This window comes from Panthera pardus, unplaced genomic scaffold (assembly GCF_024362965.1).
Source record: "Panthera pardus isolate Hobbes unplaced genomic scaffold, ASM2436296v1 HiC_scaffold_13, whole genome shotgun sequence".
NCBI lineage: Eukaryota > Metazoa > Chordata > Mammalia > Carnivora > Felidae > Panthera > Panthera pardus.
Window position 1 is genome coordinate 50714634 of NW_026526688.1, and position 19396 is coordinate 50734029.

The 19396-nt window shown below is 36.7% G+C and overlaps 1 protein-coding gene across 1 annotated transcript in view; it reads right to left on the reverse strand.

Annotated features, from left to right (window-relative positions):
- KIF13B (kinesin family member 13B) overlaps window positions 1-19396 on the reverse strand; it is a 198305-nt gene that overhangs the window by 102468 nt on the left and 76441 nt on the right. The window contains exons 7-11 of the mRNA XM_019440893.2: window positions 15869-15956; window positions 12760-12894; window positions 10464-10576; window positions 9119-9230; window positions 775-987 (exon numbers count right to left, since the gene is read on the reverse strand). Coding sequence (XP_019296438.2) covers window positions 775-987; window positions 9119-9230; window positions 10464-10576; window positions 12760-12894; window positions 15869-15956 — 661 coding nt within the window. The remainder of the gene's footprint in view (window positions 1-774; window positions 988-9118; window positions 9231-10463; window positions 10577-12759; window positions 12895-15868; window positions 15957-19396) is intronic.

The following is a 19396-nucleotide window of genomic DNA, read 5'->3' on the forward strand; positions in this document are numbered from 1 at the left end:
AGAAAAGAAAGGGCTAATGTCCCAACACCAGGAAAGAGTCCCATAGTCCTGGGAAATTGTGGGAACAGAAATGTTAATAAAGTAGAGATCCTGAATCTGGTATTTTATTTCACTTTTCAAAAGAAAAACATTTGGATGCAGGTTAGAATTGTGTAGGTTTCAAATTCAGTAATGGAACATAAATACCATACATTATAGAATGTACATAGGGTAGTAGAAATAGAGTACCTCTAAATAGGTGGGTATTTCTGCTATAAAATACGTTTTCTATAAACATAATTAAGCCACAAGAAAAAACTAGGTTATCAAGAAGTGGAAGATGTCCTTAAGATTTTCATTCTGACTTCAGCCAGTGAACAAATGATACAGCAAATATCTGCTTGAGTTCTCTTCCAGTTAGTCTATGCCCACTCTTCACCATTTTCTGCGCTAAAATTATATACATTTTGTTTCAAGCGTCTCTCTCCCTCTCTCTCTTATTCAATTATACCTCTTCTTTTTTGTCTGCTGCCTATACTGTGGAAAGGAACATTTTCTCAATTCCCTATATTCTCTCTTTCTGTTCAATCCTTTCACACCTGTGAAAAAAAAAACTCTCTAAATTTCAACTATGACAATCTATCTGCCTTTATTTATTATTCATCTCAAATTTCTCTTACTATAGGAAACTCAAAAATTTTAAGTGGAGTACTTATCACTTACAGCTAAGGGGAAGAAAATTCAAGTTCTAGCTTTTCCTAGACCCATAAAGTGTGGCTTGGCTGTGCCTTATACCTCTGCTTTAGTTAGCTGTTCTCGGAGTTTTTCTACTTCTTCCCGGAGATCCCGGATAATTCGTGCATTAGGATCCTCATTCACCACAGCATGGTTCACGATGTGCTTGGCGCGGTCTGCATACCGCAGAGTTGAAAGGGTTTCATCATAGTTATCGGCGGCTGGACTAACAGTGGCCACCATGGCTGTCTTGCTGTTACCCCCAAGACTGTCCTAGATGAAGAATGAAATTGAGTAGGATTTTTAAGTTGGAAGAAAACATCATATGAGAAAGATGAAGTCAGAAAGGGTGAGAGAACACATATTTAAGGACAAAACTAGAACTGAAATACTGACATGCTGAACCCCAGTCCCATGCTCTTTCTTCTCTGCCAAGCTGTGTTTCTGCAGAAGGGAGATCTGGTTATTAAGAAAGGACGGGGAAATACAAAAAAGGCTCCATTTATTTCAGTTTAATAACAATTGGTTCTAAGTTAATTTGTCCTCTTCTAACAGGCAATATGATGTCATAAGTCAGCACACTACTCAAAACAAAAAACAATGATTTCTTAAATGACTAAAAATCTTCCTTAGAGAAACTGAACAATCATAATGTTATTTGTTATCTGATCAAAGAGTGATTACCTACAATCTAGAGCATGATGCCATGTACTTGGAATCTATGTGAAGCCTAAATAATGGCTCAGAAAGTGTTGCTGTTACAGACTATCAGTCATCTTGTAATTTTTTTCAAGAATTTTTCAAGAATTATAGGTAGAATTATAGTCTTTAAAACAAAAGATATGTTGGAGGCACCTGATTTTATTCCCTCTGACAGCACTTCAAAAACTACTCAAAAGGCTTTACTTTCTAAACGACCACTTCTATAGTTCAGACAAGGGTGCTGAAGAAAAGATACTCTCTTCATTATACTAAAACTGATCAGTATGGTGAAATGGGCTTTAGAACAGGCTCCAACAAATTCAAAAAATTTTCACTTGACAACACTAAAAAACAACTACATATAACTCAGAATTACAAAACTAGAAATCAAATCCACCCGGACTCTGCTTCACCATCCAAAGGCTGTATGTCACCCGCCTGTGGCAGGCGGCCTCTAAGACAGCCCCCCAGGATCCTCATCTCCAGGTATTCATACCTCAGTACCATCCCCCTCTCTTGAGTGTGGGCAGGACTTCTGATTTACCTCTAAGGAACAGAATACAGCAGAAGTGATGGCATGTCACTTTTGAGGTTAGATTATAAAAAGACTATGGCTTCTGTTGTGGGTATTTTCTCTCACTCTTGGGAAACCACTGTCATGAAGTGAGGTGGCCCTATGAAGAGACCTCAAAAGTGAATATGGAAAGAGATCTTCTGGAGCCTGCCAACAACCACTGAAGTGAGCAGATCCAACCCCAGGTCAAACCTTGCAATGACGGCCCCAGATGACACTTTGATTGCAGCCACATGGGAGACCCCAGCCAGAACCACTTGGTTAGGCCACACCCAGAATCCTGACCCACAGAAACTATGAGATAATAAATGGTTGTTGTTTTTAGCTATTAAGTTTTAGGGGTAATCTGTTACATAGCAATAAACATCTAATAATACACTAATATACTATCCCAAGATGAAAAGAACAACCCAAAAAAAGATCTGATACCCTCTTTCAGCAATAGGATATCACTGAATTATGGATTCTCAAGCAGGCCAATATGGGGAATCAAAGATCATAAAAAAACCAACTTTTTACCTTTGAAGATAAAAGGTTTTTCCAATTATCAATATATCTAAAATTTGTTTGTGCAATCGGTGATTTATACCATCCTTGTACAAATTTTACTTAGTCCTCAGCCTTTTGTGAATTATTTTACAGATAAAAAACAAAACAAAAACCAGAGGTTTGTTCTGACAAAGCAGGTCAAATACTCTGCCTAAAGATCCAGAACTAGTAAACTGAACAATATTCTAATCCAGTTGTATTCTGCCTTCAAGTCCAATATGATTTCACTCCCCCCCAGTCACCCACAATAATATAGCAACAAAGTGCCACTTGGCAACAGAGCGAGAGCTCAGATCTGAGGAGCAAGTAAGGTGACTGGATAGCTTTCCAAGTTATTTTGTCTTAGTGCCAGAGTCAAAATAATTCCCTAGGTACTGCTAACAGTTCAATACAATCGCAGACTATGTATCTGTTTATTCATCCACTACTGAAAACTAGGTTTTCCACAGAAAATAAAGCTTAATGAGGTCTTTGAAGGAAATACACTCCAGCACATGAAAAGGAAGGAAACATAAGTAATCTGGACTCTAGAAAGCAGAAGCAACTTCTGCCAAGTCTGTGTGATCACTTGCTTTCCTCTTCGCTTCTAGACACTGATATCACACTGTTGGTGCCCAGCTTTGGCAACGTCCAGAAGAATACCAAGATGCACATTAATGAAATTCCAATGTTATATATAAAGATCACATGAATTACATGTCAGATTATAATTCAGTTCACCAACAGCACCATGGTAGAGTGTTGCCCTTCAAGAACTACGGCATTCTGTTAGCCCACATGAACAGCAAATGCTATTGGGTAAAAGGGGATTTGTAACAATAACTACCAAAGGGAAAAAGCATGCATATTGTGCTTTAATTTGTGCTGAGAAAAGGAAACCTGGAAAATGACAAATACTTGATATTTTAAAAGCCCTTGTGCATGAGTAACAATATGCTTATATTCAAAAATGGCCTCATGCCATTAGCAAAAAGGAAACAGCAACAAAAGAACTGGCACTCATTCAAGGAGAAAGTATAAAGCTTCTTGTTACTCTTTAATTGTTTAATTAGGCAAATCAGGCAAGCTTTGTTTCAAATGTGGCAACTGCAAATTAAATGGACATAAGAAAGAAATTGAATTTTGGAAGGCAGGATTTTTTGAAGCTGAAAGAACGCTTTGAAGTCATCTAATGAAATTACTTCATTTTACAGATGAGAAATTGAGACCCAGGAAGATTGACAGACTTACCAAAGGTCATAATGCTGGTTCAGAGCAGAGCTGAAGGTACTCATTCACTCAGCTCTTTACAGCGTTTACATCTAGAGGGTGGTGCTCTACATACAACACGGTAAGAACTAGAGTAGGGATAAACACAACATGGTCACAGAAAACAGAGAATGAGCAGAAAGCCCAGTCTTGAAACGGTAGGGAAGACTTTCAGAGAAAGTGACATTTGAGACCTAAGATGAATAAGCATTGTCCAGATAAAGATTTATGGGGAGGGCAGTGGGAGGAGAGATTGCAGAGAGGAGGAAGAATGTTCCAAACACGGTAAGAATAATGTCCTAGAAGTAAGAGGACTCAACACTTAGCTAGGACTGATCATATTAAGAGCAAGAAGAACAATAAGAGGTAGTGAGGGGTCAGATTACTGAAGGCCTATTAAGTCACAAGTCATTAAAGAATTTGGACTTTATCATAAGGGCCTCTAACAGAATTATTGAAGAGACTGAAGTTTAAGAAGAGTATTAATTTTAAGACAGTACAACCTTACTATAAAGAAGGAATGGATTAATAAAAAAACTCAAGGGAGATGTTTCAATCATCCAGGCAAGGGATGAAAGTTGCCTTCATTAGGTAAGTGGCAGTAAGAACGAAGAAGGTGGATGAAGTCAAAAGATACGTATTATTTGAGTGTTTATTACCAGAAATTATTTGATGTTAAGAGGCTCACATTTAGAAGGTTACACAGAGAAGCAAAAAAATCTCTTGATAAGAAATGGTTCTCCACTGACCACTTACCAAATGAGTAACCACTCAACCCACCCGGAGAGAAGAGTGACAGAAGAGCACTCATATGTATGCCCCACCAAATCACCTAGGGTACTCATTTTCTCTGACGCTCAGATGTGGTAAATATCAAGAGCATAACACAATTATAATGCAAATACAATGCAAAAACCCTTTTAAAAGAAACTGCAAATCTGATAAAGGCTGAGCAATTTTATGAGTTCAATGATAGCTATGTTGGAGAATACTAGAATCATACGAAGTCGAACAAGGATCAGGGAGAGTTAGACTAATTTAGAATTAAAGAAGGACAGAGCAAAAAGGACATAAACGCTACTTCAAAGGAGACTGATTTATGTATCAATGGATTCTGAGAGGCCTTTGGGAAAACTGTTTAAACATCGGAATAAGTTTTGCAAAAATGCCCCACTTGTGATCTTGCTGCAAAAGTTACACATGACAAAGAAGGTCACATGGTTTTCAAGTAAAAAACATGACAAGAAAACTTCATTTTTTTAGCCTAAGAACTGACACACGGATGTTATAATTAAAACCTAATTTTATTGAACAGAAGATAAAGTGAGTTTTCGAAAATATTTAGTTTTGCTCTTCAAGTATTTTCATGAATTTCTATCAACATGTGGTAAAAGTAAAGTGTTTCTCCTTCTAACAAAAAGTAACCTTTGACAGGATGTACACTACATAGCCTAGGCAAGAGAAGATGGGCAGCGAAGTCAGCCCTAATCTTATTTCTGCGACCACTGTCCCACTGTAACATGGGAACATTACCATTTGCTTTCAGAGAAGTAAATGAGATCATGTGTATGAAGCACTTTGCAAAGTAATTGATTCTTCTGGCCTCCAACCTATGGAATGGACACTCAATAATTACACTGGCTATTTTAATTCTGTGAATTAATTTAATAAAAGATATTTCCTAGTGTTTGTTTAAATGGACTGAGGTAGTAACACTGAAACAGGACAATGAATATTATGTCTTTTAAATCAGGCACATCCAGGGAATAATCATGAATTATCAGGAAACGTTTCTGTGGGAAAGTCTGAGGAATAAATGAGTATCTTATCAAAATGTCTCCTGGAAATTAAACACATGAGATTTCAAGGTTAATTACTGATGACCAGCATGATTAATGTTTTGTAATACCCCTTAAATTCAAGACCTATCTACAAGTGTTTTTTAATTATCAAATTTTGTTTGTTTATTCTTTTGTTTTAAATTTCTATTTTTTTTTTTTTTTTTTTTTTGCATTTTGGCCAATGGAAGTAATCTACCTGATTTTTTACACTGTGGCCAGTTTCACTTAATGAAGCATGCTCAAATGGTGTGCAGAGTTCTAGAAAGTAAAGATGAATACCACTAACCTTTTGAGAGAGTAGAAAATAGAAGAAAACCCAGCTTCCTTTATAAACATGTTATAGACTAAGTCAAAAGTTGTGTCACCTTGGAATAACAAATATTGTTAAAATGTCCATACTACCCAAAGCAGTCTACACATTTAATGCAGTCCCTATCAAAATACTAATAGCGTTTTTCACAGAACTGTAAGAAAAAATCCTAAAATTTGTATGGAACCACAAAAGACCCTGAATAGTCACAGCAATTTTGGAAAACAATTCCAAATTTCAAGTTATATTACAAGGCTGGAGAAATCAAAATGTAATGGTACTGGCACAAAAACAGACATATAGATCAATGAGGCGGAACAGAAAACCCAAAAATAAACCCACAATTACATGGTCAATTTATCTTCGACAAAGCAGGAAAGAATATCCAATGGGAAAAAGAAAGTCTCTTCAAAAAAGGGTGTCAGCTACATTTGAATGAATGTACTGAGTGGTCCAGAATGAAACTGGACCACTTATCTTACACCACCCACAAAAATAAATTCAAAATGGATTAAAAACACCTTTAATTGAGGTGAAACCATAAAAAATCCTAGAAGAGGGGCACCGGGGTGGCTCAGTCGGTTAAGAGTCTGACTTCAGCTCAGGTCATGATATCATGGTTTGTGGGTTTGAACCCCAAATTGGGCTCTGTGCTGACAGCTTGGAGCCTGGAGCCTGCTTCAGATTCTATGTATCCCTCTGTCTCTCTGCCCCTCCCCCGCTCTCTCTCTCTCTCAAAAATAAATAAACGTTAAAAAAATTTAAAACAAAATCCTAGAAGAGAGCACAGAAATGTCTGTGACATTGGCTATAGCAACATTTGTCTAGATATATCTCCGGAGGCAAGGGAAATAAAAGCAAAAATAAACTATTAGGACTACTTCAAAATAAAAAGCTTCTGCACAGTGAAGGAAACAGTAAATGAAACTGAAAGGCAACCTACTGAATGAAAGAAGATTATTTGCAAATGACTTACGTGATAAAGAGTTAGTATCCAAAATATACAAAGAATTTACGCAAATCAACACCAAAAAAATAAATAATGAACAATCCAATTAGAAAATGGGCAGAAGACATGAACAGACATTTCTCCAAAGAAGACATCCAGATGGCCAACAGACACATGAAAAGTGCTCAACATCACTCATCATCAGGGAAATGCAAATTAAAATTACTTCATACCTCTCAGAATGGCTAAAATAAAAAACACACAAAAATAATAAGTGCTGGAGAGGATGTGGAAAAAAAGGAACCCTCTTGCACTGTTCGTGGAAAGTAAAATGGTGCAGAAACTCTGGAAAAAGTATGGAGGTTCCTCAAAAAGTTAAAAATAGAAGTACCCTAAAATCTAGTAATCCCACTGCTGGGTATGTACCCAAACAATACAAAAACACTAATGTAAAAGGATACATGCACCCCAGTGTTTATAGCAGTACTTTTTACAATAGCCAAATTACAAAAGCAGCCCAAGTGTCCATCAACTGATGAATCGATAAAGAAGTGGTATATACACACAATGGAATATTATTCAGCCATGAAAAGGAATGAAATCTTGCCATTTGCAATGACATGGATAGAGCTACAGAGAATAATACTAAGCAAAAATAAGTCAGTCAGGGAAAGACAAATACTGCATGATCTCACTCATATGTGGAATTTAAGAAACAAAACAAACAAGCAAAGGGAACAACAAAAGAGAGAGAGGGAGACAAACCAAGAAGCTGACTCATAACTATAAAGAACAAACTGATGGTTACAGGGGTGGGGAGGTGAATTATGGTATGGGGATTAGGAGGTGCACTTGTCGTGATGAGCACTGGGTGATGTATGGAATTGTTGAATCACTATATTGTACACCTGAAACTAATGTAACATTGTATGTTAACTACACTGGAATTAAAATAAAAAATAAAATAAAATTTTAAAACAGCCAAAAAAAGGAGTTGTGTCCTATACTAAGTGTTATATTCTCAACCCCTAGCACAGTGAGCAATAGGTGTTCAATAAAGTCTTGATCAGTGACAGAATAACCTATCACAAAACTAAACAGAGCTCATAAAATTATTTCTTTATTTTAAAAAAATAGAAAAAAAAGTATTAGGTAAAATATTTTGTTCTAGGTTGGTAACTCTATACAGAGTTAAACTGTCACTGGATTTTCAATCCTCTAGCTCCCAGTCCCATAGCCAATTCACCACGACACCTCCAAGAGGACTACAGGGAGGAGCGCCTGCCTAGGTGGCTCAGTCGGTTAAGTGTCTCACTCTTGATTTTGGCTCAAATCATGATCTCATGGTTCCTGAGATTGAGCTCCGTGTCAGGCTCTGCACTGGCAGCATAAAGCCTACTTGGGGTTCTCTCTCTCCATCTCTATGTGCCCCTCCCCTGCTTATTCTCTCTCTCTCTCTCTCAAAATAAATAAACTTAAAAAAAAAAAAAAGAGAGACTACAGGGAAACTTGAAGACAAGAAGAGACCTGGAAATAGCCTCTCTCTTCACCAAACACCTATTACATGTCCTTACTATCTCTCTTATGGAATCACTGACTCTTTTATAATATTTTGTGTACACATCTTATCTCCCTTACTAGATCCTGAGCTATTATAGAGGGAGGAGGGTCTTACATTTCTTTACATTCTCCTCATAGCACTCCATAGTCTTTTTTCTTTCTCATTTCCATCTATCTTACACATACTAAGTCAATTAACAAATTAATGACTGTGTGCTCTACTCTGTATCCTTAAACAACACCTAAGATGAAAGTAAATTAAAATGATCATGAGTAGTCTTGATGTTAAACAGAAAAACAAGGTCCAAAATGTCAGCCAAACAAAAGGAGTCTGTGAGAAAGACAGAGTAGTCCAGCTGAGTCCATAAGACTGTGGAAATCCTTTCCTATGACTCACTCAGCTATCAGATTAACAGGAGGTCCTTCTGCTACACCCCAAAATCTCAGAGGCAACTGTGTGATTCAGTGTGCCCTAAATCCCATTGCTTCCAGATTCTGATGAATCAGGTGCTTAATCTACTGAAACTATGATTATCATGTAAGAGTTTAAACTTGAACATTATTAGAAGAAATGGTAATTGGGAGGAATTAACAATCTACTCTTCTCTTCCTTTCTACCAACCACTAAGAGTACGCCAGAAAGGATGGGGGTGGGGTGGTGGGGAGCTTACTTTGAGCAGCCAAGTGAGAACTGAGTCACGATATGGAACAAATTTATTCTTGTTTTTGCCAGCACTCTGATCTGCTAGGGCTGAGATAACGAGACCGAGGGTCGTGAGGGACCTGCATGGTGCAACAAACCGGAATAACCATAAAAAACTGAGTATATTAAGTATCATATTTTAGCACAAAACTGAACATCAAGATGCCTTGTACCTGCATTAGAACAGCACTGCCATCAGCATTTTGCTGCTCAGTTGAAAAACCCATGAACTCTAAAAGCTAATATCCTTCTAATACTACTGCAAGCAATTAAATTGCTTAGCTCTATTATTTTTTTTCATTTTTGTAAATAGCAGCATGAGCTGTAAACCTTTAGGTTAAGATAAGATACAAACACCACATATCTTTAAGAAAGGAAGCCACAAACACAATACAATTAATTAAAACTTAGTATAAGGCAAAAACATTTATATATGTGTGTCAGTATATCTATCTATCTATATATATGTCATATATATCTATAAATATATCACACACAATATCATTCATATATATCACCATTCAATAATACAATAACAACATAGCATCTGGATGATGGTCTTTTATGATCTCCAGTAAGTGACTCTCACTGTGTTTCCTTCTGGATTCCTGCCCACAGGAGCTAATAATTTAGCTTGAGGTAGAAAATATAACCATTTAAAGGAATTGGTACACAAAATATTACTTTATAAAACCCTGGCTTCTTGGTATAAATAAGCACCACAACAGTCATAAAAGGAAAAGCTCAACGTGGCTAGTACACAGGTTGATGTTTGCTCAGACCGTGACACCCAGGCTGAGATGTCTCAACAGCTTTTCCATAGCTTAGACCAGTGGTTCTCCCGTGGAGGGCTACTGTGCCCCAAACAGGGAGCAGCTGGCAATGTCCACAGATATGTTTGGGTTGTTAAAACTGGGGGTGGGAGAAGAGAGGTGGCAGGTACTACTGCCATCTAGTGAGTAAGGCCAGGGATGCTGCTAAACATCCTACAACACAAAAGAACAGTCCCTGGGACAAAGAATCACTCCAAATCTCAGTAGGGCTGCTCTTGAGAAACCTCTGACTTGACTGTGCTCTTCAGCCCCATCAGACATCTCAACAAAACATAAAATATGCTTGGGCCCATAAATATCTATGTCTATATAAATATAGATATATATTTGAAAAAAGTATATATATATGAAAAAATTCTCGATTATTTATTCAATATAGCCTCAATAATTCCAGAACCTTATTCTTTTAATAACCACAGAAGTTCCCCATTTGGCTCTTAAGTCAGTAAAGTAATAAAAGTAAGCTTCTGGAAAACTTACTTGTTGATGTTGCTCCCCTCCTTCAACCTGTCCCCTGCGGCTCCAGTTTTCGTTGCTCGCTCACTGCCAGCTAAGTCAACCAAGCTCAGTTTGCCCACTTTCTCTCCAGATGTCTACAAAGTAAATCAACAAACACTTATAAACAGTTAAAGAATACAGAAAATGCTACATCTCTACCGAATGATTTTATTATCTAAATCCTTTATTAAAACATTCACTGTTATTTCAAAATTATCTTGTGCTCACATAAAACAGTAAGAGAACTGTCCAGTCTAGTAGTAGATAGATACACACAAAATATTCACGGCTTTACTAATTCAGACAAGAGTGAAAGCTGCCTCAGAAAAATAGTGCCCCCAAAATGGGATATTTGAAAGGAGCCCAATAAAATTTTCATATAACAGCACTTGTAAAATATAAATTTTAATGACATAAAGTTGTTTAAAATTTCACAAATATTTACCAATAACCCTGAAGGAAAATATTTGCAATTCTTACTGATGTAAAAAAAAAAAAATTAAAATTTTATATAATGGGGTCTCTCAAAAACCCAACACTTGCTTAAGTTTTTCATATTATTTATATATAATTCCCTTACTTCATAGTTTCAAGTATAAACTTACATATTTTTCTAGTTATTATATATATACACATATATTGATATGTCCTTTATCAAAAATGTTCTGTAATGTAATCACACACATAACACATATTTTATACTTCAGCAGAAATACAAGAAATGTGGGAAAGCAATGCCCAAATCTACAGACTGGATCTTTTTTTTTTTTAATGTTTATTTATTTTTGAGAGGGAGAGAGTCAGAGCAAGAGAAGGGCAGAGAGAGAGGGAGACACAGAATTGGAAGCAGGCTCCAGGCTCTGAGCTGTCAGCACAGAGCCTGATGTGGGGCTCAAACTCACAAACCGTGAGATCATGACCTGAGCCGAAGTCAGATGCTTAACTGACTGAGCCACCCAGGCACCCCCCAGACTGAATTATTTTTTAAAACTTTTCTTTAATATACACATTTATATTTATTTCCATAAATAAACTATGTTGCTAACAAAAGGATATTTGGCTTCCCAAATCAAAAGTACTTTTGGTTTAAAAAAAAAAGTCATCAGTATGTTTTTTGTTTTATGCTGAAAAGGAAACAGAAAACAAAGAACTCTTTGTTGTTACACTAATCTTGCTGTGATGGCAAAAAAAAGAAAAATATGCTTTCAGCAAATGAAAATCTTACCAAAATCTAGCATTTTGCCAGCATGATTATTTTAGCTTCTGGCATTTAAAACTGATTTGCTGGGGTGGGGGGTAAGGCATCATAATAAAATATGCAAATATTCACATAAAAAGTAAGTAGTAAACCAAGAAGTTTCAGTATGGTGGAAGCATATACATTTCTGGCTCTGTTTACTCTTCATAAGCTTCAAAACCAAGTATTCAAAACATTACTCTACAAATCTGATACTTTTATAGTACAATTTCCCCAGTATAGTTTATTCCTTCTAATACTTAGCTGTTTAGCAGAAGAGAACGTTTCAAAAGAATCTCTACTAAATTATCTAGAGTTAACATTAGCTTCTGCAGTCAGCCACCACCAAAGTTTAAAGCTCAAAAAATTCTGTGGCAGAGACCGTGAACCATCAGCATGTTTAACTTCTGTTCCACGTTCCTTTAGTTGGACAGGATGGGGCTAAAAACTACATTTTTCAGATTCCCTTACAGCCAGGGTTCATGATGTGACTTAGGTTCTGTCAAGCAGATACATGTGCTTCAGATTTGGAAAGGAGAAGTAAAGTAGAGGTCATCCCCCGGACTGTTTTGGCTGTTTTCTGCTGGCAAGCAGGATCACGGAAATATGAGGTTTTCTACAAGTGTCTCAGCTTACATTCTCCAGCTTCCAGATCACTAAGAGGCAGCTTCATTAACTCCTATGGCCTAGATCACAGCTACTGAGCATGCCTGGATCTCACAGCCCTGGTGGTAGCCTCAGAGGTAGTCTCATCCTTGATGGGGGAGATCTGTGTGATTATTCCTAGAGATTTACTCTAGAGCCCACTCCCCGTCAGGTGTTCTAACAACGCTGTAATCACCCAATTCCCTCTGTTAAATCCCTTTCTGTTAATCTACAGTGGCTTCTGTTTCTTGCTGACTCCTAATTCATACCCATGTCTAGCTAGGATTCTAAGTTATATGACACTTGAAGGAATAGAGTAAGATAAATCGTGATCCACTTTTAAAATATTAAATAAACAAACAAACAAACAAAAAGGTCAGGCATCTGAATACCTACCCCAGACTTCACATCATATAAAGTATGGGTAAGGGTGATTTTGAAGACTGCATGGGATCGACTGCTCTCCTCATTCATGTTCGTGGCAGCAACTGTACGAGACTTGTTACCCTCAGACATCAAAGACTCAATATCCTAAGTGGAAACAAGTCATAGATACACATTGCATTGTCAAATAAAACTCTGCTATCCTATGAAATACATTACAAGTATCACTACTCAGACAACCACATTTGGAGTTTACACATCTACACTTTGTTTTTCAGTGAACATTAAGCCCAACAGAGTAAAATAGCCAATGCTGTCTCTGAAAACTAAAAAAAAAAACAAACCACATTTATTTTCTGTAGATGCCAAATAAAGTAGCAGGTTTGAGAATTAGGAAAGTTTAGAAGCCACGGGTGGAGACCCACAAGATGGACAAACATACGATGCCACCCCTCATCTAATCTAAACAAAAAATTTAGTTTCTTTAATGACAGAAGCAACAGAAGACAACTGTTAAATTAGATCATATGAATAAGCAACAAACAAAAATGATTCTAAACCCTTCACACAGGCATAGCAGTGCTGCATCACCCATGTTAGTGTGTATTATACCAGACCTGTTTCTGAAAACTGAGACATCAAGAAATGAATGTCTGCACAGATTTACTACTTCATTGCCATTACTGCTAAAAGGAGACAGCAAGATGCACTTGAAAGATCATGGGATGGGATCTTCATTTTTTTAAATGTTACAAGCTCTAAAAATAGTTACTTAACCAAACTGAATTCTAGTTTCATAAATAACAGTACAGAGCTATAATATGATTTACCTTACAAGAATTTTAATGAGGAACAAGAAAGATGGTATGTATGAAAGAGTTGACTAGTTGTCTCCTCTTACCCCATCTCCTTTTCTTTCTAGTAAAGGAACCCAAATTTTAGCTAAGCACCTTGCCGTGGAACTAAGAGACTATATTTCCCAGATGCCCTTGCAGCTCAGTCTGGCCATAGGACTAAGTTTTAGTGAATGAGATGTAAAGTCATCTGGGAATTCTCCTTAAAGGGAGTAGGCATGCTGTCACATCTTGGTTCTAAGAGCTAAGATTTTGAACTATGAGAATAAGGGTATTACTACAGAGCTGGCTCCATGTGGAGAGCTGGAAGGAATCTAGGTCCCTAACAGCATCTTGGAGCCACTATATCAGCCCTCTCACCATTCATTCTTTCATTTATTCATTTAAATATATATTGAAGTCACCTATTAGATGCTAGTGCATTTTGAATACTGAAAATAATGAACAAAATAGATAACAATTCACATTCTAAAGAACTTAAATCCTATTATATTTTCCTGTTACTTGCAGCCAACACAATCCTAACTGACACATATATATAAAAAACTTTGAAAATCATAATTTTCTATTTTGCCATAGCAATGAAAAAGAATAATGTTTAAGGAAAAATTGTATCTGACAAATAAAAAGCCTCAAAGTAGAAACATTAACTATAAAGAAAAGTTTAAGTAAGCACCAAAATGGAAAATTCAACACAAAAAGAAAAATTCAAAATGTTTTAGATCTATTAAATCTGACCATCCTGAGACTTAATGTAAAAGCTTCACCCTATTTAACCTACACTTATTCATTGGCCTCTAATTTGTTGTCTCATGCATAAACTCTGTATTGAGTCCTTTTTTTTCTACAGAGAGAGAGCACATGCACACAAGCGGGGGAAGGCCAGAAAGAGAAGGGGATAGAGGATCTTAAGTGGGCTCTCCACTGACAGGCTGACAGTAGCGAGCCTGATGTGAGGCTCAAACTCATGAACCATGAGATCATGACCTGAGCCAAAGTCAGAAGTTCAACTGGCTGAGCCACCCAGGTGCCCTGAGCCTTTAAATTTTTTAAACAAGCAAAATGTCTCTTGTCACTTTCCAATCTCCTCTGAGCATTCAAAAACATCTTGATCTCTCTCCATTGTTGTATAATAAGTCCTCAAATAATCATTATTAAAATAACAATACTTACTAACATTAATACCCTAGGTTTCTCAAAGACTTTTCACATGCATTATCTCATTTGATCTCCTCCAGGAAGTCTTCCTAGACTCCACCCTCCCCAGACACCTACATATTCATTTAAGTTAGGTATCCCCCTCCTCCAAACTACTAATCCTAGACAAGAATTTCTCATTGCTCTTAGTCATGTTGTTTCAGAATACTTTTATAATAACATCTACAAGTATCTTGAGGGGATGGACCATCTCATTCATTTTTTATATCCTCAGCACCTAGTACAATGTCTGGCACATGATAGATGTTCATTAGATGTTAACCAAATGAAGTAACTAACACCTACTAAATGAAGTATCACTGACCAAATGACAGAACTGATTAAAGAACAAAAAAAACCAAATGGGCCTACCTCATAATATACTCAAGACAATACAACTAATTTCCATTTTATAACTTGGGACAAAGAGGCTTTTAGTGAGGTAGATGAATCCAAAGTCATACAAGAGTCACGCAATAGGATTAAGTATCACCAGATCAATATTCTGTGACTCTTAATCCGAGGTACATGACATCACAGCATCTCACTCCACCCCCATTTCCCCAACGCGCAAAGCCTGATGGATCCACACAAAGCAGAAGTGTGAAGTTGGAAAATGAAGAGAATAAAAGACCAATGCGTGATCCTCTCAAATTAGAAACAGACTTTGAATTCCAACTACCCAATTCATATATTTTATTTCACTAAATCAATGAAATCATAAGCAACTTCATTATTTTATGTACTGCTCGGGAAGAAAAATGCTGCCATTTATAATTTTAAGATGTAACCATAAAGAATATCACAATTTTAGAGTTCATAAAATATGAAAAAATATGTATCTCACAACAGATGACCAGGTATGCTTGGCAAATGTGTATAACCTTCTCTCAAAATTAAACTGTCCTAATAGCCATAAATAGCTTTTCAAGACAGATTTTTGTAAAAAGTAGCTTTTAAGTAATACTACTGTAATTTTTTTTAATTTCATGAAAAATCATCATCACAATTTAAACAAGAAGTAATTTGCTACAGTGACTGTAAGCAGTTTACATAAAGGATGTTATTACCTTGTAGCTTGTGACAGCCAGTTTAGAAAGTCCATCGACATAGGGTCCCAACACACTGTGCTCTCTGACTTTTAACGTTTGACGACTTCTGCTCATTAAAAAGAAAGAATTTTAAAACAATAACATGTTTTTAAAAGGACTCAATCGTCCTCCATAAAAATATACACTGAATTCAATAAAGATCCCAAGTAAAAAGAACCAACTAACTTGATTCAAGAAGAATCTAAACCAAAATTTAAAATCTTGACTGGTAAGAAAAACTTCATAATGTGGTAAAATATCACATCACTCAAAAGGGTACACTGTGGGATGTCTATTTCCTACCACAAAGAATGCAGAGTCAAATAAATACAAACAATCTACTTGTCATTTCACAAAAAGTGGTACAAAGAACAGAACTCAATAAATGTTAACTGTGCAAGAAAGCTCAGACCAATCTCAGTCATGAATAAAAACAAACAAGCCAATACACTGAATTTAATCATGATTTAAAAATGTAACATTAGGCTGATCCCAGGGCTGCTAGGTTGTTTTAACACTGATTCATGCCCATTATCACACTAGACTGATAGACTAAATGGGGAACAAAACACAATCATTTCAATACATGTAGTGAAAAGGATTCAGTATAATTAAATACTTATTCATGATTAAAAAATAAATAAATACCACTTAAAAGAAAGAACTAATAAACCCCGTAAGGGGAATCTGCCAAAACCTAGAACATACAGCATTCTTAATACATCAACCAAAAAACATTAAAAATATTTGTTGATGATTGTATAGTACATGAATTCTCTCTCAAAAAAGCTCCTTAAAAAATATAAACAATACAATGGGGCACCTGAGTGGCTCAGTAAGTTAAGCGTCTGACTTCGGCTCAGGTCATGATCTCACAGTTCATGGGTTCCAGCTCTTCATCAGGCTCTGTGCTCACATTACACAGCCTGGAGCCTGCTTCGAATTCTGTGTCCCCGCCCCCCTCTGCCCCTCCCCCACCTCTCAAAAATAAACATTAAAAATTTTTTTAAATATAAACATTACAATGAAAAAAAGAATATTTGTTGCTGGTGAGATTACAAGTGATTCTTATTTTATGTACTGATTTTCTAATGATTTGGAATCCTCTAGCACCCTAGGATCAACCACCAAAAATTTCACTTACCACTATAGAACTGTACATGAAGTAAATATAGAACAAATATTTGACTTAATTCTGATCTCAAGATATACTATAACTTTTTCCTTTAATTTTTCTTTTCTTTTAAAGATAATGTGTACTGTATTACCTCCTGAGTATAAAACAACATAATTATATCATTACACACAGTAGATACTGAATTCATAAAATCAGTACTTGATTTAAAAGTTCTCTCAGACAGTCTTTGACTGAAAAGGGATCACTTTTAGAGTTTTTAATTCTATTCACTTCAACTCTTCAGAAACATTACAAAAATCCTCAAGAAACTTTCATGGAGGAGACAACAGCAGCTAACTGAGCACTTACTATGTAACTGTTCTAAGACCTCAGGTGTATCATCCCAGCCAATCTTCACAACAGCCCTCTGCAATATTATGTAATATTATCAGCCCCTCTGTACAAATGAGGCCTAGAAAGCATATTAAATTTGCTTAATAGGTAACAATTAGAGGGACCCAGATGCAGAGCTATGTGAACCCCAAGCCCATGCTGTTAAATACTAACTATATACAAGACAAAGATAAGAAATTATTAAAGACTCCAGGCAAACTGTGGATAAAAGTTGGAACTATTGCACACAAGCAATGTGGAATACAAAGTCAGCTAAGAATTCCTGGCAAGAAGAACTTTGGGATCTCAAAGAAAGTGATGCTCTTCACTGAGGTGAAGATGCAGAAAAAGTACAAGGACACAGTATTCAGCAAGATGTGGGTACTTAAGCTGGAAACTTCCTACCTCTGGCCTCCTTTGGTTCCCTGTTTAGACTTCCATGCTCAGTGCCCTCCAGCCATGCTCAGGGTCCTCCAGCCACCCTGCACAGTGGGGTCACTCTCCAAGCAAGTGATGTCTTATACCTCCATTCTTTTAGCATAGGCTGTCCCCTATGCCTGAATGGTTCTCACCTAACTTCTCAGTGGACAAACTGCTACTCAGCACAAAAATCATCCAGTTCTCTTCGTGGACTCTTCTTCCCTTCTCCTCATTCCCTCTTTCCCCTCACCTATTTTATATAAGCCTCCTTCATAATTTAAAAGCATCACTGCACTGTATTACAATTACTTGTTTCCAAAACTCTCATTCTGTCCACACTGTGAGATCTTCCTTTACAACTTGCCTAGTGCTCGGCATGTAATAATGATCATTCAATAAATGTTAAGGTTTTTTTTTTTTTTAATGTTTATTTTTGAGAGAGAGAGAGAGAGAGAGAGAGAGAGAGAGAATGACTGGGGGAGGGGCAGAGAGAGAGGGAGACACAGAATCCAAAGCAGGCTCTAGGCTCTGAGCTGTCAGCACAGAGCCCGACACGGGGCTTGAACTCATGAACTGTGAGATCATGACCTGAGCTGATGTCACACACTTAACCAACTGAGCCACTCAGGCGTGCCTAAATGTTAAGTTTTACAGAGAAACACTAAGTGCCAATTGAATGTCATTGTAAAAGGACTGAAGATCATTACCTTTGACAAAGAAAACAGATACCAGTGAGGGATTGATACGTTTTCTTACGATTGAGCATCACTATGATTCACTGCTTCTAAGACCACCTTTTTTTGATCATCTTCTTCATCCAAGCATAATTATGCATCCCCTTTTAACTCCACATTCTAAGCCTCAGTTCATGTGGCTCTTTGACCTTATAAACACTGTTCTTACATCTATAAACCACAGGCTGTGGTTATTATCTGTTTCTTTTTCACCATTGTTGCACTTCCTTAAAATCTGACTCAGAAAACTGTGCAATGGACAGATTTCCTCAGATACTTATCTTCCTCATTAGGTTCAGTTATGACTGCAGAGTGAGAACAGCATTTTCTAAGGCTTTCTAATACTTTCAAACCAGTTCTCTTTCAAAGTCTATGCCATAAAATGGAACATTCTTTTTCTCTGGGGATCTTTAAAATTAACTATCCTAAAGTCCAGGGTTCAAATCTCTGATTATGCCCTTCTCAGCAAGCAAAGAAAAAATGGCTAATAACCTGAAATTTCTTGGCCTTTTATAAAAGAAAGAAAAGAAAGAAAGAAACTCCACTTGATTAAGGATACCAGTCCCTCATGATACTAAGCAACTTAATTTTCATTGCATATTTTTTGTTTGTGGCTTTGGATGTATGTGAAAAAAGGCAGTATGAGGCAAATACATGTGGCTCAACAATACTTCCCTCCCCAACTCAGCCCTAAACTCAAAAGCCAGAATTGACTGCAGGAAGCTGCTCAATGTGACTGAAAACACAGTCACAAGGACAATAACTAGATAAACAGATAAAAGCACAAAGAACTCTACCAGAGTTCAATATAAAAAAATTCACTTAAGTCAATTTAGAAGTCTG